This window comes from Hypomesus transpacificus, chromosome 14 (assembly GCF_021917145.1).
Source record: "Hypomesus transpacificus isolate Combined female chromosome 14, fHypTra1, whole genome shotgun sequence".
Lineage (NCBI taxonomy): Eukaryota > Metazoa > Chordata > Actinopteri > Osmeriformes > Osmeridae > Hypomesus > Hypomesus transpacificus.
Window position 1 is genome coordinate 1,676,200 of NC_061073.1, and position 27,493 is coordinate 1,703,692.

Consider the following 27,493-nt stretch of genomic DNA (forward strand, 5'->3'; position numbering starts at 1 on the left):
TGTACCAGTTGCCTAGCAGCAGAAGACGCTTAGCTCCTCCCTCACGATACTTTCTTGCTGTTGGCACAGCGCTGGTCTGAATTTATGTAGATAATCTAGCTAGTCTACCCATTTAACCAATGTTTCATTTTATTTTCTAGTCCTTCTTACTAATAATAATATAGCATCAATGTACAACTTCTAATCACTTGATGATGAGACTCACTAGGTACTCGACTAGCACAGTCTGACAGACTTAAAGCGCGCATTGTTTCCCCTTTGAAAGATGGAGGAGTACATGGCAAACTTTCTCCGTTTTGCTTTTCCAAAAGCAAGTGTGTAAGGATTATGCTGACTATTGATGTCAATGCACTCAATGGCATCTGTTATGGTAAGGATAATGTTTTAGAAATAATGTGATTGTCCACAAGCTCAAAGTTGATTGCAGTAGTATGGTGAAAGATAAAACTATTTCGAGCTAGCTAGCAAATACGTTAGCAGTACAGTAGCTATCGAATTAGCAACTCATTTGGACAACTAGCCAATGGCGCTAGTTGTACACAGCTCAGATACCAGGTTTTATTTTATAGTTGGGTATACTTTTTCAATGAGCAGTGCCATTATTGTATTCTGGAGCATGAACAAAAGAAATGTGACGTTTTAAGTGAGCAGCTGACGCTGTGGGCGTGTAGAAGGGATGTCAATGGGGGAAATTAATTGACTGGAAATTCCTTAGCTGTCAGATGGCAGCTTCCTCTTAATCGGAAGGGCGGGGTGATGGGGCATGAGACGCAGCTCACTAATATGGTCTCTGCAGGACGACCCAACCCTTCAAAGCAATTTCAAAGGCCACAAAGATGCCATAACCTGCGTAGACTTCAGCCCTAATCACAAGCAACTAGGTAACATCACAGTCCTATTGCTTCTCACTATGCACAATCTGCATGCTATCATACTATCTCACCATTAAAGGCTAGTAGTATTACTCTCATGCTGCCCAGTTCTACTTTCCAATAATTCCTCCTTTTTCTCCTTGTTGTCATTAGCCACTGGGTCGGCTGATAAGTCCCTGATGATCTGGAACCTGAGTCCCAAGGCCAGGGCCTTCCGCTTTCTGGGGCATAAAGATGCTATTACTGGGATCCAGTTCTCCCCTTTTGGTGACCTTGTGGTATCTGCCTCCAGGGACATGACAGTCAGATTGTGGACCCCTAACATGTGAGTTTTAAAGAGAGCAGCTCTGTTTTCAAGGTTGGGTGGAAATCACTGTTCTTCTTAAGTTGCCGCAGTTTACTTGGCTGGCACACATTAAAAAGCTAACTTGTTTAATAGAGTTTGGTGTAGGCTTTTTCAAACTGTGCTGTGACACGATGCCAGACAAACAGTAGTTGGACACTTGGTAGTAAAATCACACTCTTGCACACATACCAAGTAAACAGCTTCTCAACAAAGCATGGGCGTATCTAGCCCTCTGCTGAAGCCCCCCCAAAAGTTTCATTAGCCTCCCAAAAAGGTTTTATATAAAAAAATAAAATATTTTTCTTTCATATTTTAAATCTAAATGCGTTAATTTCTCTAAAACCCACTAGAGGACCCTTTTTAAAATAATATTTTCACAAATTTATTCTGGGAGAACATGCCCCCAGACCCCCCTCGTTTTGCTGGGTCACAGGAAAAATAATAGGTTTTATCTAGGGGCTTAGCCCCCCCAAAGGTGGTAACCTAGATTCGCCCCTGCAACAAAGTGTTTCTGTTTTCAGTAAAGGAGAGTCCACAGTTTTTAAAGCCCACACAGCCGTGGTGCGAAGTGTTAACTTCTCTCACGACGGCCAGAAGCTGGTGACGGCCTCCAACGACAAGTCAGTGAAGGTCTGGAGCGTCCACAGACACCGGTTCCTCTATTCCCTCAACCAGCACACTAACTGGGTGCGCTGTGCCAGGTAATGTCTGACATGGTTTCTGTTGTTTTTTCGATCTGTTGTTTTTCAATATTAGCATGCTTTCAATATTTATTTTTCATTTATTTCAGCTTTTTCAATATTTCCTCCTGTTCTTTGCAGGTTTTCTCCCGACGGACGTCTTCTGGCATCTTGTGGTGATGACCGCACGGTCCGACTATGGGATGCCTCCACCAAACAATGTGTGAACAGCTTCACAGACTATGGAGGGTAGGTATAGTAATACTGTATGTTCATATAATTTTTTTTATCCTGAAGGTCTTGGAAATAACTTCATACGTGTACTTTTCACAAACATTTCAAAACTTTTGAAAAAAAATTTGGGACAATTGTAGTTGCTGTAATAATAAGTGCTCATACAAAACATTTTCATTACTTAGTGGTTTCAATGAACCCCCATTCATTAATATAGCTTCCTCTCATACCCCATGTTTAGGTCAGCAACATGTGTAGACTTCAACTCCAGTGGTACCTGCATAGCATCCTCAGGATCTGACAACTCCCTGAAAATCTGGGATTTAAGAACTAACAAACTACTTCAACATTACCAAGGTAGCCAACTTTCTACAGAGATGGCCACAACGTTACTTTTAGTTAAACGTGATTCTGTTTGCAATTTGTGCCAAGTAATAATTTCTGTTTATCTAAACCTCTTGTCGTGGAACAGTCCACAGTGCGGGGATCAATTGCTTTTCCTTCCATCCATCGGGTAACTACCTAATTAGCGGCTCAAATGACAACATGGTGAAGATCTTGGACCTACTAGAGGGACGCCTCATCTATACCCTCCATGGCCACAAGGTAGCGCCAGGATTATTTCCAATTAGCAGTTTGCTTTATGAATTTTACATGCGTGATGACTGTTGCTGTGCTCTGTACATACAGGGTCCAGTCTTCGCTGTGGCCTTCTCTCGAGGGGGGGAGCTCTTTGCCTCTGGGGGTACAGATGCCCAGGTGAGCTGGTCTCCACTACCACAACACAAGACCTGATCTGATTGTAACTATGTCCATAAGATGTTTATACTGGTCTTCTTTGAGGATTTCATTTGAATCTCAGGTCTCTGATCTAGAGTAGGGCAACTGTAAAACTCTTGGTGACATTACTTATAATGTAAAATAGTAAAAAAGAAAAGGTATAATCATTTTTCATGACCATATTTATTTGAGACCAAAAGAGATGTTTACGGATGGAAATTTACAGATGGACAATCTTGACAAAATTACATAATTCCCTTTTTTATTTAATTTAAGGTTTTGGTGTGGAAGACCAACTTTGATATCATAGACTACCGAGAGCTTCTGAGCAAGCACAGCCAGCGGGTCAGCCTGGACCCCCCCCCTCATCTGTTGGATATCTACCCCCGAGGACCCCACCTCCACTCCTCCCAGTCTGGGGCCATAAAGGTCAGAGCTCCAAAGCAAATATTTTCCTATTATTATTCCTGTTAAATGTTATAGGCATACTAAAGATTTGAAAGTAGTAACTGGAGTTGCATTTGAACATGTTGCTGTATAATATATTGCAATGGGACCATTGCTCTAGATCAATCCCGTTGTGGCAGACACCCAGTCCACAGACCCTGATGTCATAGATGTGGACCAGACACTCTACTCCTCTATGGTAAGCTTGCAATCTCAGCCAATAGGTAACAAGGCACTACCGATTGTCCAAACATAGACAACTCATCTTTATTGATTCTCTGTCAGTCAACGTCCCCTGCAACAACTCAGATTAGGAATGAAGGTCCTCCTTTAAACTTTCAGTAAAACTCTTACCGATGAGCCATAGGAACAGTCTACTGTAGACGGGTTCAATTTTACACACACAAATTAAACTCATTTACTATCAGTATTGTCTATGTTTCTATGAGTTTACTGCAGCTGTATTTTATCACCAATGAATGGAAAACGTAATTGCTCAAGATATCGTCTAATCTTTATTTTATGTATTTAGTCTACTGGCCACTAGAAAGCAGTGTAGGGCAGTCTTTTATTTCAACAAATGGGACTGCTCAATACCTTCTGTGTGCTCTCTGACAAATGCATGTGGGTCATGTACAGACTGAGGCCACAATGCCATGGGGAAGGGACTGCGACACAGCAGTAAACAGTACAACACGTGTTTCAATTTTTGTCTTCAAATGTAGTTTTTTTTCTGATATTTGTACTTGTTTATGAGTTATGAATTAGCTTTTTAATTTATGATCTTATTATTTGAATTAGGGATATTAACGGGTTAACCTTTTAATCCAATAATCCATTAACCACCAAGACAATTTTTCTTCCGGTTATGTATGTCGCTCTATGGGTTCATTTGCATACACGGCTAATGGCTTTGCTAGCTAGCAGTCTGAGGTAAAAGATGATGCGTGCTATACCAAGCTCGGTGTGGGAACTTTGAGTCCAGAATGGCGGCAATGCCAAATTTAAATTGTGTGATGCTAGTCTTCAGTTTAGTAGTCCTGGTTGCACTGTGCTACATCACATTAAGAAGCACCCGACTACCGTGCTTGAGAAGGATGAGCTAAAAGTCAAGCTAGGCAATAAACTGAAGCCAACAGAAAAAAAGACACCATTTTTTTTTTTCTGCACATCCAAATCTTATTTAGTTGTTAAGTTTAAATTTGATTTTTGAATTGTGGTAGATTTTATAGTGTGTAAATGTTTCTTAATGAGCATGAAAATTCACATTCAATTTAGAATCCTTTGGATTTCTGTTTTTCAGGCACCATGTTGCTTGGAGAAATGGTGTCCTTGTCTGAACGGTGTGTCATGTAGGGGTTGCTGCGCATTATCCACTGTAGTATGTTGCTTGGAAAGAATTCTCCTTTCTGTAGTCATGTCCAGTTTGTCAGAGCTGACACGTCCATTCTTTTTTCATCAGCTTGTTGAGTCTGATCATATCATTTGTCTTGATGTCATTTCTGCCCTGCATATTACTGCATAGATGATGGAGCTGGCTATGACAGACTGGTAGAACAAGTTGAGTAATGTTTTTACAAACGCCAAAAGACCAAACTTGCTTGGAACGTATAGTCGTAGTGAACTTTTTAAACTGGGCAACAGTGTTGGGTGCATATCTCAGTTTTTCCACCCAGGTCGACTGTAAGGTACTGTGACTGGGGCCAGCATTGTTCAGATGTTAATGGTTCTTTTAGCAGATAGATGATTGCGTCATCGACAAGTATGTCTTTCAGGCAGGCAAACCAAAAGTGTTTTGGACTCTGCATTCAAACATCTTTGTAACCATCTCTGGCGGCTGTCTTAGTGTCACCCTGACACCTGTCTGTCAAATGTCCAACCAGAGAGAACAACAGCCTTGCTTTTGAACGCTAAAGAGAAGAGGGCTTTTACTGCACACTCTCTGGACTGGTCAGATTGTTTGGTTCCTCCCACACACGCAAAAGCAAAGCAGCCTTTCACAATTTAGTGTGAATGTCTTTTGATGAAATGAGGTATTCAATGTGCCAACAGTATACACACACACACACACACACATATATATATATAATTATTTTATTTTTTTACATTTGTATTAATGCCCCAAGCTCATTCATTAATTGTAGGTTGTTAAAGCACCTTGAAGTACCATTTGTCTTTCATGTTAGGGTACACTCTTTGTGTGTCCCATCATCCTTTCCACCTCTACCCTCCCTCACTCTTTCTCCCCCCTTTGCTCTCATTCAGCCCCCCACCCCCCCTCCCCGACAGCGTTTTTGCTCTCTGACCCCTTCCATCACTTCCTGTCCCCCTTTCCCACTCTTTCTCTGATCCCTTTTCTTTATCTCTGACCCTGTGTTAGGTGGCGTTAGCCGGGCTCCCTCTGAGAGTCACCCATGCATGGCAGAGCGGAGGCCCATACCCGCCGGGGAGAGAGGGGCATGAGGAGAGGGGATAGAGGGAGAGAGAGGGTGGAATGGAGGGAGGAATAGAGAGAGGGGAGGAATACATGTGCCTGTGTCAAAGCCTCCTGGGTCCCCCCCCCCCCCAACCAGAGTGCAGCAATCCTAATAATAGATTCCCGCTCTGCCTGTCTCACGTTGACTACCTCGCAGCTAGACACAGACACATGTATACACACAGAATGGCTAGACAGAAGCCACCACTCTGTAAAAGGCACATGACGGCCTACTTGGCGTCTACTAAAGGACTCTAAAGGACTCTCAGACCATGAGAAATAAGAGTCTTTGCTCGGATAAAAGCAAAATATCCGAACTCTTTGGTCTATATACCAAGCATCATGTTTGGAGGAAACCAGGCACCACTATTTACATGGCCAGTAGCATTACAGCACCATCTGTTGTGGGGCCTAGCCCCATAGGCCTGTAAAAATGGAAAATAAAAAGGAAATTATGACATGCAAATGTTACACTATTTGAACTGAGATTCACTGATTTGCGCAAACAATCCCTTCTCTCTCCCTTGACCTCAGTGAGCCAAGGTCTTAACAAGCCAGCTGAGGTTCAAACTGGCCCCAAGCTCCTAAGAGCGTGCCATCACAGGAGGACCAGAGCAAACATCTGTGTGTTTTACTCATCTTCTCCCATCTCCCATGAGCACCTTCCCTCCGCCCTGAATCGGTGTTTCCTCTCTACTTCTAATGGTTGCCAGCATAGGCAGCGGAGCATGGGTCCAGGCCGGGGGCAGCAGCACTGCAGCCAATCTCTGCATTCATGAGACATGTATATCACTTGTAGAATGTGTGTGTGTTTGAAAGGAAGTATGCGTGAAAGTTTGAATTGTCCCTCTCTTGCCTGTGCATAAATGTCCGTGACGGAGTGTGCGCGCGCCATTGTTTGCGTTGTTTGCGCTTCTTTTCCCTTTTGGTGGGATGAGTTTGTATGTAGTGTGACGCATTTTGGGACCTTGACGTAGTTCACCGCTGGTGCTTTCTCCTCACTTGCTCTTTTCCCTTTTCGTTCTCTCTCTCCATCTCTTTCCCCCTCTCCATCCCCTGCTCACTTTGGAATTGGCCATTAAGTAGCCCTGTGAGCTTGCGGCATTAACTGGGTTCACTGCTTCTGAATGGATGGGTTAGCAGCTAAAGCTTTGTCAGCATCTCACCCAGGACCACAGAGGCGCTATAGGAGGGAGGGGAAAGGGAATCCTCCCAGGCTCCATTGATATAGGCGTAGACCCCCGTGGCCTCGAAATGGAGTCTTGTGCTGAACACATTCAAGTTCACAGGTAAAAATGTCAAGAGGCAAACTTCACCATCCCTCCAGGAACAGGCTTGTTTTCATGTTAAGTTTTGAGAACTAGTGAAAGTCGAGGGACTGAAGTCAGTACAATGACTGGTGTGTGTATTTAACTTAACTGAATGAAGTAATGTTTTAAAATTATTTTATAATCCATAGCCAGGGCTAGAATATTTGTGTTCAGTGGATTTAGATTTAGTTTTTCTTTACACTTTGTAGAGTACAAGTTGTCCAGACTCCAAGTTGAAGTTTATATAACACTACATTTGAAAGAGGTCTTCCTAAACATTAAGGAAACATGAATGAAACCATTCATTGCATTCTTTTGGTGCTGGGGTGTGAAAAATACTTTTGTTTTAAAACTACACTTCAAACCAGACCTGTGAAGGTAGCTGTAATACATGAAGATTAAGATATTATTAATGTTTTATGAAGACCCCCATCAAGGAAAGTGTTTATCTTCTCAGAGATGTCTGTACAGCCTGCACTCGAGTCTCCATAGCTGACGGTGAGAGAAGAGACAGGGTTACAATGTCAAGGCATAGGGCTAAATACAGCCAGACAGGTCTATTACAGGTGTTGGGGATACCTGAAAGGCAAGTGGTGCATTTCTGTTAGCCTGTGGTACCTGGTTTCCATCTAATGCCAGGGCCTATAATCATTTGATATCACGTCAAGTGAAAAGCCCTGACGTGAAATGACTCCAAAGCAACAACCAAAAAATGTATATGACACGTGCATGTTTTATTAGATGTCAAATGTTTGGGCTTGAGTTGCATGTACTGGCTACCATAAGTCTTTGCTGTGAATCAGGCTTCATCAGACAAGACATCTCCAACCAACATGGTTCTATTAATGTCTGTCTGTGTATATGAAGAGTTCTGTGGTATGGCTTTCCATCTAACCATTAGAAAGTGCTAGTGTCTGTGTGTGTGAGATCATATTATGTGTGTGTGTGTGTGTGTGTGTGTGTATGTATGTGTCTATATGTCTGTGTATAAGCACCTGCCAGAGCCTCCTTCCTTCCTTCCTGTTCAGGAAAGTACAGAATATTGGATGGCTCGGAGGTGTGGATAGCAGATTTAAGTGCTGTAGCAGAGCACGAGTGACAAGGCATGGCGGAAATGGCTAAAGATAGACACTGTTCCAAGGGAGGCCTACTTTCCACCAGAAGAGCTTTCAGAGATTTCCTAACAGCGGGAGAGTGAAGCACATACACTCGGACACCTGAGGCCTTAAATGTTCAGAGTATTTCCCTTGATTTTGTTCAGGGATTTGGACACTTTGCATTTGTATGTCTTTTGTTTCAGGAGGTGTGTGTGCGTGTTGAACTCCATGGCCTTGCTTGCGTTTGCTGAAGTATTAGGTTACGTCGCGTGACATTTCCTAACTGCTTGATCTGTCGGCGACAGGGGAGTCAAAACGGAAACTGTCTCGGGACACCGAGTACGTCTCTTTTGTCGTCAGACACCCGGCAACCCTGGGCTCCGGTGGCCACATCGGCATGTGAGCGTCCAAACATGATCGCACTCATGAAAGATACAGCAGGGGCAAGCCTTATCACTTATTCAGCAGGGTTCTCTCTTAGTTTCCTTCCTGCTCTTATCCTATCTTCCGCCCCCTTCGTCCTCTCTGACACTCTATCTTAACACCTTACGCAATGCTCACCGCTCAAAGCACTCCGTTGATGCTTGAAGGCTGTGCTCGATAAAGTCACTTGGAACGAAAAAGCCTTTCTAATGGTTTTCCCTCACTGTCTTTGTATGTAGATGTCGTGGTCTGAACTCATTTTTTCTTTGTGATTTGTTGGTATAAATTCTACTCCAAGGCATTACCAATGAGCCCTTGCTTTTAATGTGCACACCAATAAAAGCTACTGCCAGAGCTGTCTACGGTATGTGCTCCCTTGTGTTTGTGATGCAATATCATTCTCAAAATCCAAGCATGTTTGATATCTGATCCACTTCTACTTCAGTCAATAAAAAGCCTTGATCTCCTTTTTTCATATTCTATAGTCTCTGTCAATTGGTCGTATTTCCTGGCCAATAAGGTACAAGTATTATCTTTTTCTATTTGTATCAGTTTGTATATTAATTGGATCAGAGACATACTGCCGAAGCTTTATTAGATTCTTCTTTAGAATCACCTAGTTTAGCTACCATCTGATCTCTAAATGTGAACCCTTCAACGGTTGTGCAGCCCGTGTGTCGGGTGTCCAATAACATGCCTTTAAACGTGCTCTTTAAGAGCCCAATGCTCACCTTTTGTTCTCCCTGTGCGAGACTTCCCCTCTGTATGTCCTTTCTTTCTAAATGTGCTCTCTCAAAAGCACAGGCTGTGCCCCAAGGGGCCTCTGCTGAGAATTCGCTGACAGTCAGTCAGTGCGCAAAGCTAAAAATAGAGTGCACAGGTCTATTACAGGTATTGGGGACATCTCAAAGGCAAATTATGCACTTGTGTTTTCCTGCTTGCCATTGCTGTGTCTGAGGTGAGAGGGGTAGACAATGGAACGAAAACATCTCCCGAATGTTTTGATAATAGTGGTGGTTTCATCCTGAAGTTGTAAAGTGTTACCATTGTTATATCTTAATAATAATATGAATGGGAGTCAGATGGCTGAGCGGTGAGAGAGTTGGGCTAGTAATCAGAAGGTTGCTGGATCGATTCCCCGCCGTGTCAAATGATGTTGTGTCCTTGGGCAAGGCACTTCACCCTACTTGCCTTGGGGGGAATGTCCCTGTACTTACTGTAAGTCGCTCTGGATAAGAGCGTCTGCTAAATGACTAAATGTAAATTAATATAATAATGTATTCATTTAGACGCCTTTATCCATAGGTTCGTATGAGCTTTGAACCAAAACCTTTTGATTTGCAATGAAATGCTCCTACACTGAGAGATCTCCTTAATCCCCTGAATGTGTTTCTGATTCACAAGTCAGTTATTTTCTCTCTGTTCCTTACAACAACAACACATGCGTCACAATCAATGCCCAAACCCGGATGTCACTTTGTCACATGAGGTCCTTACAAGGACCAACATTTTGGGCAAAACCCAAAATGTAAACACGAATTAAACGCAGGGTAGGTAATGTTGTTGAGAAGCACTTTTTTGGGATATTTGTTGAAATAAACTTCTCATTCTTATAGCAACCAATAAAGCTAAAGGTTTGACACTAAAATGAAATCAAACCAAAATCTGTGGGCGTTGCAGGACCGTAATAAACATGACTAATCATTAAGGTTGGACCGGCTCTAATGAACTAATGAATCAGATTCTTGGGATTGTCCTCGATTTAGCTTATTCAGTACAGTAGCACAGGAGACTGTCATATAAGTAAGTTTGCTTGTGTATGTGTGTGTGTTTTTCTTCTTCTTCATTGTTTCAGACAGTTGCACACCGGTACATGTGACATGGTCGGGCTCTTTGTATAACAATAAAACCCTAATGTGTAAGGCAAGGGTTGTTGGTCTAGATTGATTTATACATAGTCACGCGTTTAGTGTAGTTATTTGTGTCCTATTGAATTTATGAGTTGTCTGCATCTGACCCTATCCATTGCTGTATCTATGGCTTTGTGTGAAAACCGGCTACCTGTGTTGATGGTGCTATTTCTGGGTGAGTGTGGGAGGCTGAGAGCCTGTGGCCTGTTGCACTGTGTGGGGAGATCAAATGAAGCACCACTCTGCCACTGCCATGGATTGGTCTTTTCAATATGTTGCACGACAAACCCCCGAGACAAGAATTTTATTTATTTCTTTTGAGATCATTTTTCTCCAACAAACAATGTTTTTCCAGATGAGGATAGCTGACAGGTGAAGGTCAGTTAACAGGTATCAAACAACAGGTGCACTTGGAGAACGTAAGGGTTTCAAATGGCTCTTACAGTGGGTTTTGTTTATTTTTAATATTATTCATAGTTTTTCTTGTACTTGTTTCTGTTGTGTGGGAAAGGGAATTTTTAAGGTCCATGTTTAAGATGGGTCGGTAAGGAATTTAAGTTTTTCCATTGCATGTTCCAGCCGTCATTATTCACATTTATACTGATACAAGAAGCTGATGGAATCGTGTCAAATGTTCTGTATCAAACTGTCGATATACGCTTAGTGATCGTAAAATAGTCGGATAATGAAAGCAAGTACAGCATATTACAAAGAAAATTGTGTGTGGTGTGATTGAAGTTTTCTGCAAAAGGGAAACAAATTCACTTCCTGTGAGAGGAAGGAGCCCAAAGGGGTCATGGTCTCTCCGGAGGTATGGAATGAAACCCAACCCTGGCTCAGTCCCAGGTTAAGCCATCATCAGTGGACTGTCCAACAGACCACCTGTTAGGAAGTCATTCATCTGTGCCCCAACAGTCTTGTATGATATTCCCATGACCCAAAACCTTGTCCAAAATAAGTTTGGTTCTACAAGTCCTGAATGAACTTCCCACAAGTCAATCCCTAATGGTTTTGCCAAATAAGTCCAGATCCAGAGCAAAAACCAAGTTCAGTTGACCCCTTGTCTTGACTTGTTGCTAACGCATCAGCTACCCACGTCCATCCATGAGACTTTCCGATCGCAACCAATCCTGAGAATTTCATTCAATGTGTTTTACCGTCTTTAAAATTGCTCATGGTCTGCATAGTAATGTGAAACGTATTACCTGTTTTATCCCCCTGATATCTACAGACTAACCATTACTTTTGAGTTCTGTTTCTTATTTTGATTAATTTGTATCCAGGTCAAGATTGTGTCAAAATACCAGATCTATACATGGCCACTGCTTTACTTTTGCCATAGACATACAGAAAAAGTTCTGTTAACCAATGTTTTCTTTGTTAAGGTATTGGACTTAAAATTCCCTCAATTAAATCTGATTATCTTTTTGTTGGTGGCAGTTAGACTAGTATGTGTGGGAATGCAGGAAAGGTTCGATGGCTCCAAGTCTGGATCTGGAAAAGGATCTGGTTTAGCCTGGGACTCCTATTGTTTTACTTAAGGGGAATTAGCAAATGGCAGGCAGCTTATAGTAAATTGTGAGTTCCCACAGGTGCTTTGCAGAATGTTAGGTATAAACTGAAAGCAGATTAGTAGGCATTTGTTGAGCAACGCAGCTTGGCCCTCAGTAAATCCCTCAGTGACCCCTCCTGTTCCAGCAACTTTTTGTGTATTGATGCATTTTGCCTCGTTTTCTGAGGCTTTATGAAATTGGAAGTTGCTTAATTTTGCTGTACTTACCATTCTTTGAGTATTTTCTCTCTCAATCCTCCCGCCAGTGTGTGTGTTTTATTTATGTGGTCAACTGTTTGCTAAATTTCCATTTGTTGGTCCCACCTGTTATTTTTTGCAGTGTGCTACAGTGTGAATAGGATGGCTGGTCTGTGTGTCATAAAAGCTGTGATCATGCCTGGCTTTGGATTTTTGTCCAAATAGCTTGAACAGATTCCACTGTCCTACATGCATGTATACACACACTGATGACACGTACTTTACACCTCTCCAAATGGCATATTACCTTCTCTGTCCAGATATTTTCTATAATTGCATGTTTGCTTTTCCTTTCCCTCCTTCAGCCTCATTCCTGCACTCACCTATTTCATTTACAGTGCCCTCCAAAAGTATTGGAACAGTGAGGCGAATTCCTTTATTTTTGCTGTAGACTGAAAACATTTGGGCTTGACATCAAATAATGAACGTGAGACCAGAGATCAACGTTTCAGCTTTTATTTCCAGGTATTTACATCAGGATCTGATGCACAACTAAGAAAATATCACATTTTGTTTGAATCCACCCATTTGTCATGTGATCAAAAGTATTGGAACAGATATACTTAAAACATATTTAAGTGAATAAGACTTAATATTTAGTTTCAAATCCTTTGCTTTCAATAACTGCAGCAAGTCTGTGACCCATTGATGTCACCAAACTTTTGCATTCTTCCTTTTTGATGCTTTCCCAGGCTTTCACTGCAGCCTCTTTCAGTTGTTGTTTGTTTTGTGGGGTTCCTCCCTTCAGTCTCCTCTTAAGCAGGTAAAATGCATGCTCTATAGGGTTTAAGTCTGGAGATTGACTTGGCCAGTTTAATACCTTCCATTTCTTGCCCCTGATGAACTCCTTTGTTGTTTTGGCAGTGTGTTTTGGGTCGTTATCTTGCTGCATGATGAAGGCTCTGCCAATCAGTTTGGTTGCATCTTTCCTTAAATTGGCAGACAAAATGTTTCTGTAGACTTCCGAGTTCATTTTGCTGCTGCCATCATGTGTTACATCCTCAATGAAGATTAATGAGCCCGTCCCAGAAGAAGCCATGCAAGCCCAAGCCATGACATTACCTCCACCGTGTTTCACAGATGAGCTTGTGTGTTTGGGATCATGAGCAGTTCCTTTCTTTCTCCAAACTTTAGCCTTTCCATCACTTTGGTAAAAGTTAATCTTTGTCTCATCAGTCCATAAAACTTTGTCCCAGAATTTTTGAGGTTCATCTCTGTACTTTTTGGCAAATTCCAGCCTGGCCTTCCTATTCTTCTTGCTAATGAGTGGTTTGCATCTTCTGGTGTAGCCCTTGTACTTTTGTTCATGAAGTCTTCTGCGAACAGTAGATAGTGATACCTTCACTCCTGCCATCTGGAGGTTGTTGCTGATCTCACTAACAGTTGTTTTAGGGTCTTTCTTTACAGCTCTTACAATGTTTCTGTCATCAACTGCTGATGTTTTCCTTGGTCTACCTGTTCGACGTCTGTTACTTAGTACACCAGTAGTTTTCTTCTTCTTCAGGACATTCCAAATGGTTGTACTGGCTATGGCCAATGTTTCTGCAATGGCTCTGATTGATTTTCCATCTTCTCTAAGACTCACAATTGCTTGTTTTTCACCCAAAGACAGCGCTCTGGTTTTCATGTTGTTTTCACCTCTGAATACAGTCTGCATAGACAAAACCTATCTTACCCAATCTGAACCTGAGTGTAGACATTCAGTGGTATTTATCGATTGAATAATGTATGTAATAGGACACACCTGGGCAACAAAACACACCTGTCAGTCACATGTTCCAATACTTTTGCTCACGTGACAAATGGGTGGGTTCGAACAAAAAGGTGATATTTTCTAATTTGTGCATCAGATCCTGATGTAAATACCTGGAAATAAAAGCTGAAACGTTGATCTCTGGTTTCACATTCATCGTTTGATGTCAAGCCCAAATGTTTTCAGTCTACAGCAAAAATAAAGGAATTGGCCTCACTGTTCCAATACTTTTGGAGGGCACTGTATGTATTAAGTGATTACTTAATATATGTATTTATATAAATTAGGAAAAATTGTACCCATAATAGATATAGATTAAATATAATGAAAAAGTATTACGGAAGTTATTGTAAAAAACTAAGAAAAACTCAATCTTATCCCCGTCACTTTTGTGTCTAGTTCCCCTTGTGACCATTGTTTTTTGCTTGCTGTAATTGATCCTAATTAAAGGAAGTCACCCATTTTATTCTGTTTCCACCAGTGTATTTTTAGAAAGTTTTTGTCTTCTGTAGAGAATTATAAGTACCACTTCAAAGGCCCAATTTGGAATTGATGACATGACCTTTTTCAGAGAACCTTGTGATGATGTTCCAAGGGTTATTTGCAGAATGGCACATGTGAGGGCAACCACTCAGAATGCACAAATAACAAGCAACATACTGATGTCTTATTTTAGCATGGATCAATCAGATTAGGCCCCGAGAATCAAATTACCTTTTTTTCATGGAATTTTCCTGAACAGGAGTCATGTGTTTTTATGACATGTGTTTTCAAATTTTTTGTTCATGAGACTAATTTTCTTAAATGCACATCTAGACCAGCTGCATTTGGCTTCCTTGGAGTGTGTCAATTCTGACTTGTGGGTTGTTTTGGATCATGGTTTGAACCAGGTTCGCCAAATTCAATAAAATCAAAATAAACCAAGACAAATTACTCAAATGTTCCTGCTCAAAAATAAATTAAAACATTTAGAAAAAGGTATAAAGTATTCAACATTTTGACTGCCAGTGATTTACAGAATAAAGAGAAAGCTTGCCTAAAATTTCCAAAGGTTAATTAAAAGGCCCCACATAGATACATCATTGAAATAAACCAGTTCCATAATACACAAAAACTCAGAATGTCCATAAGAGGACCAGCTAAAGTCCAGACTTGGAACCTGAGAGAAAATCTGTATGGAGATCTCATGATTGCAGTTTACCAATGTTCCCCATTCAATCTAGGAAAGCTTGATTATATTCCGCTTGAAATCTTTTTTTGAAACTGCCCAAGTCCAGGTATGCAAAGCTTTTAGAGGCATACCCAAGAACTCTTTATTTGGTAATAAGGCATAGGTAATACCCTCTGTTCTGATGCTGCATTGAATGATAAACACAACTCCCTTCCTTCACCTTTTTGGCAGAAGGGTCAGGTTGTCACTCATTACTAATGTCCTTAGAAAAATACAGTTTGACGGCGTGCTCTATTGCGCTAAAACCTTTTTAACCTTTGTCACCTAAAAAAATACTACATCGCTTTTTGACATGATTCAGTCCATCATTGTTTTAGCTGCATTTCTACTACTGATTTTGCTGTACAAGCTTGGTGGCCTCAGCCCAGACTTCAACAGTGGGGAAAGCTCTTCCAGAAAGATTTTGCGGATATATTTGATTCAGTCGCTTGGCCACAGTAAACATAGGTGAGAATCACATATTGAAAGCTTAGAAACATTTGGAGCTGTTATAATGGTCATGGGAGACATGTTGGTATTGCATCATTAAAGTTTTTAGAAGATCAATGTTAACGTTTATGGATTAGTTACTTTGCCTTAGTGTCAGTACATTTGACCCCACATGCACAAACGACTTGTTAAAAATCTCTTTGCACAGACACCTCCTGCACTTTGGGAATGTGGACTAGTAGGAGAGTATCCTGTTGTTGGGGTGGGATATTAGCAGTGGATGTCAGCCATATTTAGCTCTCCAACTGGAAGCACCCTGCGACTCGCCGTTCTGAAGCCTAGTACTGTAGCTTGTTATTCTAGCTGGTCTCCCATAAGTTTGTACTGCTTGTTACGAGGGTTTAGTTTGTGTGCATACCATGAAGACAGCAGCAGTGAGCATACTTCATCTTAACTGCACGTCGACAGAAACAAATGTAGCATGCGCCCCCGTGGAGGGGTAAACAACCCCACTATCACCTCCATGCTGTGGCTTTTCTGTCGCATTGCCTCTTTCTCTGCAGAAATCAATTTTTCTCGCCACACATCCAACTATTTCCCATCTACCACACAAACACATACATGGACATACCACTCCTTACCAACCTATTGGTGAATCCTTTACTTGGTAAGTCTTGAAGAAAGCACTCAATAAAAGATAAGGAGGCGGTGTGTGCCACAGAGTCCTTAATGATGCACCACAAAGTCCTCTTGCAAATGCCGAGGCCAGGAGCAGCTCTCTCCTGTCCCCCCCACTGACACAGTGAAGGGCAGAGGCCCAGCATGACCTCTCACCCCCTGGAGCTCCACCTGCCAATCAACCTCCCCATTCAAAGCTTTTCTTCCCCCATTCTTCATTTGCTGATGGCTGGTGGCAAATGTCGTCACATGTTCATTCTGTAGAATATTTGACCTTTCCGTTATTTTCCTTCCTCTTCATATTCCTCGCTGTCTGTCTCACTACTAATCTCAGATCTCTTAATAGTTTCAAATAACCATTACTTGACATTTTAAACTGTGTGCTTGTTACTACCATACATCATCCAACTCATTACTAGCGTAACGGGTCGTAGTCGCGCTGCTCGGAAGTCATCCCAATCTTTCCCCTTGCTGGCACTCGATCCTCGCGACTACTAGCCAGCTACACCAACAAGAAGCTAGCTTTTCACTGGCGTGGTGGACTGCATTTATATCTAAGGAGTGAGTTTAACCGATTCACATCGGTTCCACAAGCACAAGTAAAAAAAATCCAGTGCTTCTTGTATTGGCTGTTTTTGCTTTAGTGATGCCTGAGAATAATTAGGAGGTAGTAAAATGCATATGCAATGCGGATCTAAAATATGCTTTTACATTGGGGTTTTTATGTCTCCCCCTTTTGAAAAATATGTTACTGGTAAACCCACATTGAAACCTGGTTGTTGGTTTCAAAAGGGTAACACTGGCAGCTGTTTTGAAACGTGTCGTTCGGTTTTCCCACCAACTGTTGAGTAGTTGCGTGTCGGTGAGCTTTGTTGCCTAAAAGCCCGTCCTACGACTCACACTTTGGGATTTCAGTTAATGGGTGTAGACTTTGTGTCCATTCAAATTGAATAAAACTTTATAAGGGGCTTTAAAGTGGGCTAATCTTTTGCAAAGCACAATGACGACCATTCGCTTAAAGGATCTGCCTCCGCTTCAGACTTAGGTGGGAAAGTGTGTCTGAAAAACCACCAGTTTTAGCGATTACTCTCTTCAGTAGGAGTCTTATTTCTCTTCCAAGAAAGCCTACTCAAGCACCTCCCAAGTAAAACAGTTTTTATCTGTCTTATCGCTAAATGCCAATGTGCTGTATTTAGCACAAATCGTGCTTTTTGACAATGCAGCATGATGCTTATCTAGCACCTCACACAAAAGCATGACAAGCTCATTCTAGAAACACCTCACTTGATGTGGAATACGAAGTTGCCAATGTAAAAAAACACTACTAACAGAAATGGTCAAAAGTAGGTTCAAATGTTACCCACTTCAGGTGAGTTCTCACTTTGAGAGGCGGTCCGTGATAGGTGTAGGTACATGTTGGCCTATATTGAGAAAGAGTGCTTAGAATGTGAATGCTGTTTGGTTTTTTAGTCCCTGAATTTGGAAAAAGAGTGCTTATTGTCTCATGTCAAGTTGCCCTGCACACAACGCCATGTGAGTAACTACTTTGTGGAACAGGATAGATGAGGATTACAATCAATATTACAGTTTGTTGAAACATGGGAAAAAGCAAAAGCTACTATTTAGTAGGCTAATCTGTCTTATCACGTTTGCTACACGTGCTGCAATTTTCAACAACAGTTTACTGTTAGCAGTGAGCACATGGAACACAAGCTGGGGCACAAAGTAGCAATCTCTTCTGTGTCACTCCATAATACTGTTTAGTATAAATCCTTTGTAGACTGTATAATTTATAGACAATGGCATCAGTATTCCCACTTCATGGCCTGACCGTTGTGTCTGCTAGGCTTATATGATATCCGCTTAGAAAGGCCCCATGGCAGTTGTTATGGCTGACCCCTGAAAATAAATATGTTGAAAAAAATAAGCCATCGTGCCGCATTGAGCCAAGCCAAGAATTGAAGTCAATCCCATTTACACGTTCAAACATTCAAACCCCAACGTTGAAAGTAATTAATTGGATTGTGAACTTAATACAACTATATGAATTGGAGCATTTGAAGTGTCTTCAACTTGTAAATGGATGAAAATGTATTAAGTAGACACATATTTACATTTTAAAGTACATATTTCTGTCCATAGAAGCAATGGGCAAAATTTAAAAAAGATTGTCAGACTGTAGCCAATGCTGCAGTCTGACATACACATTTTACATTCCATTCCTGATGACTCACGTGGATGCAGCCCTTTGCATTAGCGTTTTCATTTAACCACACATACACATTCCAGACAGTGAAATCCATGTTATGGGTCACAGACTGACAAAGAGATAATTTAGCAGAAGTGGGAAGAGGAAGAAAGAGAGGAGGTTGACAGTGCTGACAACAGTAAAATATGTGGAAGAGCAAAAATACAGGAAGGGAACTGAAAAAATCACCCATTACCTAAAAGGATTAAGAAGGCCTGGCATGCAAGTGGATAGCTAAACCCACTCTGAAAGTAATCTGACATAGGGAATCTTTCTGAATTCAATTGAATTTTCTTTTCCCTGTCTGATTACATGTTGACTACCACTAACTGACTCTTTATAGTTGTGGCCAAAAGTATTGGCAATAACAAATTTAGTGTTTTGCTAAATTAGCTGGTCCAGTATTTTTAGATACTTTTTTCACATGTTTCTGAGGTATACTGGACAACAATAATACACATTTCATGTTTTAAAGGCTTTTATTGGCAAAAACATCAAATATATGCAGAGTCCCCACTTTAATAGCAATCAGCATGCTCTTTTAATCCAATCAGAATGATAGGGACTTCACCTGACTATAACTTGTTCACACGTTCCCATTTTTTTAATTACAGTATACCCCCCAAGAAACGTTTTTGTGAATTTGATTGTAACTCCTTGTTTAAAGATACCTTAAGCAATAGAAATCAGGCTAAACCATAGTAAGTCATTTGTGTAGTCTACACGGCAACAATTGTAGCTAATAACCTCAGCTCATTCAAAGCCAAGGTAGAATTATCCCTGCAAAACTGAGGCAGAATAATCATTCATTACAAAAATGTCATATATGGAATTAAACCAGAATGGGTGTTTATTAACGTACAGACCTGCAAATCTGGTGGCACCGATGTTGATTAACTGAGGTGACTACTGCCATGAGACATGATGCTTGGGTGTATAAGCTACATAAACCAGTGCCCTGGGACCCATTTGGTGAAAGAACCAGTGCAAATACTATATTCAGCCAATGACCTTCCTTAAGTTTGATAGATGAGCTTCTTAGATCTCTTACAGTACATCATTCTTGCAGCAGGGGAAGTGTTTGTCCTTGGCTTGAGCCAAGCTCTGTATTGTCTATCTCTGATGTTCCTATGTGAGCTTCTGCAGTACCACCAGATCACATATTACCTCTCTAAACTGTACCTGTGCCTACTGTCAATCCAGCACATCTTCCACTCTCAGGCAGACGGACTACAGTCATTATTCATTTCCGGCTGGGAGGGCTGTAACATCAGCCGCTCAGAGCTAGCCAGATGTCATGCCCCATGTCCAACTTGTCAACCCAATGTTAATGTAAGGCCATGTTCCTGATCTGATGCATTACAGACGCGCCTCATAGCTGTTTCTGTTGCCATTGTCTCCAGCATCTCCCCCTGCACACGCACGCGCTCATGGCGAGATTTGTGACAGATTCGGATTCTCCCAGGCTCGTGTGACAGCTGAGTAAAATGTGGTTGTCGTGGCAACACCGTGATGCCCAACTTGATTTTGTTCACGTTAAGCTATCACCCATGTCCCTGTTTTAAACATCCTTATAGGTTAATGTCTCCACCATCTTATTTTGCTGCGAGTGAAAATTCACTTGAGTATTTGATATATGTCTTCTGGAATGCGGAGTCATTTCCCTCTAACTACGTCTATCTTCCTCACTCCGTTGACTGTCACTCATTATCTGCGTTTTAGCCGTCTGAGCGCTAGAGTCTAACTGTGATTCAGACACAGTCGCAATGTGTGAGTTCCACATTCAGGGACGGCAGCCAGACACGGGAGACTTGACCTCCGCTTCCCATCCACGATGACTCATCCAACCACAACATTGAAAGGGGGCGGGGCTTCAGAGGTTCATCTGGAACCCAGCCAGTCGCATGGGAGGGATGCCCAGTTAACATCCGTCAGCCAGCAGTAAAACAACTGGTTTGGAATGTTGCTACCATTTCAAGGCGTGAAATTGAATAATGCCAAATCTACTAGCTAATAGGTCAAAAAAAACAAAGAAGAAAAACATGAATATTCAATGATACAAATGTTGACAAGGTTCCACACAAACCTTGTGGCTCACAAGGTTGTTGCTTCTTAGAGTACTGTGTAGTAATGTAGCACCTCACTGATCCAGGAGAGGGTTATGGGTTGGACAGTGTTAAAGTCATAGGAGAGGTCACGACAAAATAGAATATTTAGAATCTCAAAAATACAGTAGCCAATGCCCCAGTCTGACATACACATTTTACATTCCATTCCTGATGACTCACGTGGATGCAGCCCTTTGCATTACCGTTTTCATTGAACCACGCATACACATGCTAAACACAATCACAGTTATTGATGTACTTATTTAGGATCTCTCTGTTTTCTTCTGCACTGTGTCTGAGTTGCTTGCCTCAGGGCCAGTCAGGGGAGACGGAGCCTCCCCTGTGTTGCTCTGCGCACTGGCAGGGGCTGTGAGTCACCAACTGTGACTTGGAGCGGCTCAAGAAACTCTCATTCATGCCCTTGCAAATGGGTCAGGGATAACCCATCTTCAGCCTCATGTCACCTCAGTCTGTCTCCCGGGCTAGATACCTCTGTCTCTTGCTTCTGTCAGCACGTTCCGCACCCCTTCCTTCTTTATTTCCTCGCTACTCGTGAACGGCAATGTTGGGTATGTGCGTGGGCGTGCACACAGGAGGTTGGAGACAGCAGTCAACCTATTATCAAACCATGGCGTCTCAGTGCATTTTTTTTTTTTTTTTTTTTATTGCTGTGACTTATTTCATGTTCTCATTCGAGGCAAACAGACCTAACCGCCCAGTCCCACTGACGGTTACAAAATACACAGACAGATAAAAGGTTGATGGTATGCTTGAAACCGGATGTTTCAGTCAGCATGTGTGGGCGGTTGCGGTGCCGAGTTATGAAACGAAGGTTAGAGATAGACGGAGGGAGGCAAGAAGAGAGAGAGGGAGAGGGAGGGAGAGATGAAGCAAAGCAGAGATATAGAGGAAGTAGACAGTTCCTCTGGCAACCTCATGACTCACATTTTGGGTTTCCGATTCTCGCTTTCAAAATGTACATGGTGCAAAAGTGCACCAAGACACAAAGTCCTGGGGGCGAAGGATGTTTGCGGGAGACCTTCAAGAAGGGAAACGGAGATAGACACAGAGAGAGAGAGAGCCGCCAGTGACATGTTTTAGAAAGAGAGAAGGGGATGATTACAGCATGCACACTTAAATCAGTCTGTAATCCTTACAGCATTATAGCAGAAGCGGAGCATTAGAGCTGTTCGAGCCTTACCCATTCCCTGACTTCCTGTTAAATGTCAAAGGGCAGGGGGACAGCTGTGGCTACCACACAGGAAGTGGATGACATATGAGAGCACACACGATCACAACTAGCCTTTAGTACAGTATTTTGCATCTCTCTCCAGTGAGCCTGTTCTAATGAGGTTTTCAAACTTTTTTGTCACTGACAACAGGACAAGATGATGTCACAGAGCCTCAAGCGTGTGTGTGTGTGTTTGTGAGTGTGTGTGTGTGTGTGTGCGTGTGTTTGTGAGTGTGATAGTCTAGGAGGGTCAGGGGCCACTAATGCCTCCTTTGATTTGAATAAGGATTTCCTTGTTTGGGAAAAGCTTGAATTTAATGGCATTACATGGCATCCTGTGACCAGAAAATGTTCTCTTCCCCATCAGCGGAACGAGAAGCCTCTTCAGTCCTGACATACTGTTACGTGCTTAAGACGAACAGAGTGAGAGATATTGTACACACAGATACTGCTGTATTTCATCTTATTAAAGTATCTTTCAATCTTCCTTGGTTTTGCTTTGACCTACTCTGAATAACTGGACAAACAGTAGACCCTTCTAGAACAGATAACCAAATAAGCTTGATGTGAACTCTGGTAAATTAGGGTTGAAGTGGGGAAAATATACAGCCATGGGCCTTTGCTGATATCTTACTTCCTGGACGGATACGGCCGACAGGAAAAAAAGAAGCAGTTTGAGACGCTTTGATTGTCTCATTGTTTAGTCTGGTCGGGAACTCAGTGAGCCCTCACTGAAGTAGCTCATAAATATTGGTAATAGGAGGGATGAGATGGAGAGCTTAGTGAGTGGCTGAGAGGCCAGGGCCAGCGAGGATAAATTACTTGGCCGTGCGAATGAATGGGGGGACTGGATACTGTGGATGGGGAGCTGGGTGAATATCTTCCAGTGTTGAGTGGCCCACCTGGGCTCTTTTCAGTAAACCAGGACTACCGTACATGGCTCACTAGTTGCTGAGTGGCCTAATTGCTGAGTTCTTTGGCCTTTTCTGCTTGGGTTAAAGAAGAGAATGATGCTAGTCATGGCATACATGCTAATAACCTTTTGAAATGATACACCTTTCGGTAAAAGAACATGAAGCCATTATGAACACATTCATGATAAATGAAAAAAGGACACACTGTTTTTCTTGTGAATAAGTCAATTAATAAATGACACATCCAAGTAGTCCCATCCAACAAGATATTTGCGACACGATTTTGTTTGCGTAAAGTATTGGAGCTAAACTGTGATACTGTGGACATGTTACCAGTCAGACAGTGATAAACACAGGACACTACAAGAATCTAAACAAACCACACTTTTTCAATACTTGCCTACATATAGAGCAGTAAGTAATTATATTTTCCTTTCCCAAAGGATACACATCAAACATACCATACCAATCACATAATATGAATGCCCCAATATCAACAACTGGTATGCCTACAGTATATTCCACATTTATAGTAGAACAAGCCTTGAAATGTGTATTTTTGCATACAATTATATTTTTGCAGGGGATAATGGGATTCAACATTAAGTTCAGTGTAGAAAGATGGGTACTTTAATGACCCCAAAGAGATATTGTGGCATCAGGTGTTATGTGTTCAGATGACAAAAAAAATACTGGTAACCAGCGAACTGTACAAACGAGTGTCAAATTAATAAAGACAAAGCTGTAATATAGAAGGAGAATTGTGGCAAGTACTGTGAGATGTACCTGTAGCCATGTTGTAGCAGTGTTAGCAATTGGAGTACAGCCACACTGTTATGTCATCAAAGTTTTCACAATGACCCTCTTGTCCAGCTTGCCACTCTCACTCGGACTGCCCAGTTGGGCTGGCAGCGAGCCACTGATGGCCTTGGTTGCCGTGACAATGCTGATATGTGGCTGGCAGCTTAACAGGTTATTAGTCGTGCGTGTGCGCGTGGTGCATGTTTGTGAGAAGGAGATTGACACGTGGACACGTGTAGTCATGGAGCATCCCGTACCCTCTTGACGTCCGACGGCAAAAACGTCCTGCTGGAGAGACTAAAAAGAAGAGGTGGAAAGAAGGGGTAACATGGCAGACCAGTCTGCTGTGCGCTAATGAGCTGAACAGATGTAGCCCAGATGTGGTAGAGGTGCGTGCGTGCGTGTGTATGTGTGTGTGTGTGTGTCAGTAAGACAGAGAGAGTGGGAGGATGCAAAAAAAAAAAAAACACAGAACATAGGGGAAGAGGGGGCAGCCCAGGCAGACTTCCCATTCACACACTGACAGGATGGACCTCCCTCCCCTCCTCTTATACCTTCCCCTGCTCTCGGCTCTCCAGTCCTCCCCCTCCTTCGCCCGGCTCTTTGAAGTGAAGACAGTGCACAGGAAGCAGGCCCGGAATCGATTCCTCCATGCATTAGGTTAGGAATGTGTGACCCCCCCCCACCCCCGACCCCTCCTTCTACTTCCTCTTCCCCCTGTTCCTGTCTCCTTTGCTCTTGTTTTCCTTTCTGTTCCTCCGTTGGGGACGGTTCACTTCTCTGCCTCAGGCACCAGGGTTGTACATTGTCTTTGTTTGCGTCTGCCAGGCACGTATGTTAAAGGAGCCCATCGTCCACTGGCTAGCTCTCTACCCTCATCAGGGACTTGTAATGTAAAAGCAATGACTTTTTTAATATGACGTCACAGTATTGCACTTTAATATGTGACACACGTAGGTCAAACCGTTTCGGTTTATGTATCCTATAGTGATGTGTCAGGAAACTTTTTCTCTTCTCTTTTTGACTGTTGGCGTACAGGGGAGTATTCTCGGTCATTCATACTCTCCAACCAGAGTAGCCTGTAAAATGTCAAGCTTGGTCATCATTCAGTCAGAAGTTAGCATTGCTTTTTAATGGACATTTGCATGAAAAATAAAATTACTCAACTTTTATGTCCCACAAGGATATTCAGTTGGGTTAATTAAGCATGTAAGACCAGACAAGATATTCACTGATACACTGATTCAGTGTATTTGGCCTACATCCTGTTAGTGCACATTCTGCCCTTTCCCTTCTTTTCTTCCAGGTTGTCAACCGGTTGCCAGTGCTGCATGGGAACACTGACTTCCACTGTGCCGGGTTGCCCGGGCGACAAGTAGCCAGTCCGGGTCCCAGTGAGGGGCCCAGTGACTGTGGGCGGGGTTCACCCTCACCGTCTGGGCCAGGTGGAGGGGCGGAGGAAGGGGGGAGAGAGGAGACGGGGGATTGGACCATGCAGGAGGTGCCCTCGGCCATGCCCACGGGGTGCCACACAACCCTACAGCACATTGTCCACCAACTTGAAATCCTCACTCAGGTGAGTGTCCAAACCTGGCGCGAGTTCCAAAACCACCCTCTTTACAGACCAATATGCTGCCTCAAATGAGTATTTGTAATAGTTGTGTTGCTTTTGCTTCTTTTTCATTTTTTCCACGTAAGGAAAGCCGTGTTTTAGCGATTCGATCGACCACGTTTTGTTTTTCTTTGCCAACAGAATGTGTCGATGTTGGAGAAGAGACTGACACTGACGGAGGATAAACTGAAGGAGTGTCTCCACAACCAAATCCAAATCCTGCATGGACAAGGGGAGAAGAAGAAAAGAGAGAGGGAGACGGCGGAGGAAGAGGAGGCAGGGCGCAGTCTCCCCCATTTGGGATAACTCCCTCCACACTGCAGCATCTAGCTGTGAACAAGGATTATGAACAAGGTGTGTAGGTGGTCACACTTGTTCGTGTGGAGGTGGTGGGGACTGCTCGGGGGTCTTCAGCTGTGTGCATATGTGTTTGTTTGTTTCTGCATGTCATCATTTGTGTGTGCATGTGTGGTCTCCAGGTCATCATCTGTATTTCTGTATGAAAACATACGTATGCCTGAATGCACAACTTTTTTCTTTCTTTCTTTGTCTGTTTGCAGGTAGCCTGGGTGTCTCCTTCTTTGCCATATGACTTTAACCAAAAACATTCACATCTATCCACAAAAAACTAGCTTTTATTTTAAAGCTTGAATCCAGAATGGGGTTAGAATCAAGATTGAGATACATCATTTGTTCATTTGAAAGGAAACTTTTTCTTGCGTCTATACACATGGATTCCCTTAATAATGATTTACTGTCTATTTATACAAATAAATAAAAACATTTATATATTTTGCCTATAAGCATATCAAGTATCTTGTGTTTGTACATGTCCTTCTCCATACTTGCACACAAATGCACAACAGAATATGTCTATAAAGAATATGTAATGGCGCACAATGCATGTTACCATAATTTGGCGATCTAATAAATGTTTAATGTCTGTTCTATAAACTTGATTGTTGATTGATGATTGTTTCAATTGCGTGCTGACTACAAATGCACACAAGGCTCATTTACATATTCAATTCACCCTGTTTTTAACAGAAGACATATTTAAATATGTTACCAACAACTGGGAACGCCAACTTTGTGAAAGTCTAATCCCTCCTGTGTGTTTGTGCCAGCCACATGTGAAGTCTTGTTTTTGCGATTTCCAGATTATTGGTTCATTTCAAAATACACAATGCATGACCAATTAAAAGATGAAGATTTGCCTTGCAGACTCATTTAACAAAAGAAAATTCAAGCCATCATTCACTGTATGCCTGAGAAGAGTTTTAAAATGTTAAATGTATGTCAAATAGTCAGCTCATTGTTTTGGTGTTTGTATCACATTATTGTACCATATATATACAGTACATATACTGTATATATTCTATACGACTATATCAGATGGGGGTACGTGGTGGACTATATTATTTCGAATTGGGAATGCAGATTATAAAGTTTGTATAAAATTATCCCAATCTTTGTCATATCTTAGTCCCAACCCATGTCTTTGTGTATACATTCACAATTTGTGTATATATTCACAATATAAATATATTCACAATGTATTTCCCCAACAGACAGAGTAAGTGCCACAGTTAGGGAGACCCCATGTTTTAGTTTCTCTGAGTGGAGATGTGATCGGAGGTGTTGTGGCCAGGGCCCGGGGGCAGAAACTGCTCTCCGTTTGCTCTCCTTACCACATCCTTCCTGCCCCCCCCCCCCCCCCGCCCCCGCCCCCATGACCATCCCAAGAACCAGAGCAAAGGACATAACCACTTCACCACATGTGGGAGAAGGGATTGGAGAAGGGAACATGAGGGTTTCTTGAAACATTAGACTTGGGAATCTGTCACTGAAAAACACGTGCTGTGATGTTCCACTGTAACTGATTATGTCGATTACAACCAGGGACTGCATATCAAGGAACCTAACATACACATAGTATAAATTCCAATATGTTGTCATATTCTGTGTTGTGAACTGTGTAAGCTCATAATCTGCCTTTAATGACTTCCTTGAGACTGAACTGCTTGTTGATGTTGTGTAGAGGCTGACAGATGGTGATTGTGTTGACCCACAGCCTATTAGAATGCATCCAGCTTAGAGAGA

At 42.2% G+C, this 27,493-nt stretch overlaps 1 protein-coding gene across 1 annotated transcript; it reads left to right on the forward strand.

The window, feature by feature from the left end:
• The first annotated feature begins 45 nt into the window (after positions 1-45).
• Positions 46-27,493, forward strand: poc1b (POC1 centriolar protein B). Its single transcript, XM_047034832.1, has 13 exons — positions 46-370; positions 797-881; positions 1,026-1,197; positions 1,740-1,919; positions 2,040-2,147; positions 2,374-2,489; positions 2,605-2,738; positions 2,823-2,891; positions 3,189-3,341; positions 3,481-3,558; positions 25,085-25,354; positions 25,532-25,744; positions 25,951-27,493. Exons 1-12 carry the CDS (start codon positions 341-343, stop codon positions 25,694-25,696), a joined length of 1,560 nt encoding a protein of 519 aa, XP_046890788.1. The 5' UTR covers positions 46-340; the 3' UTR covers positions 25,697-25,744; positions 25,951-27,493.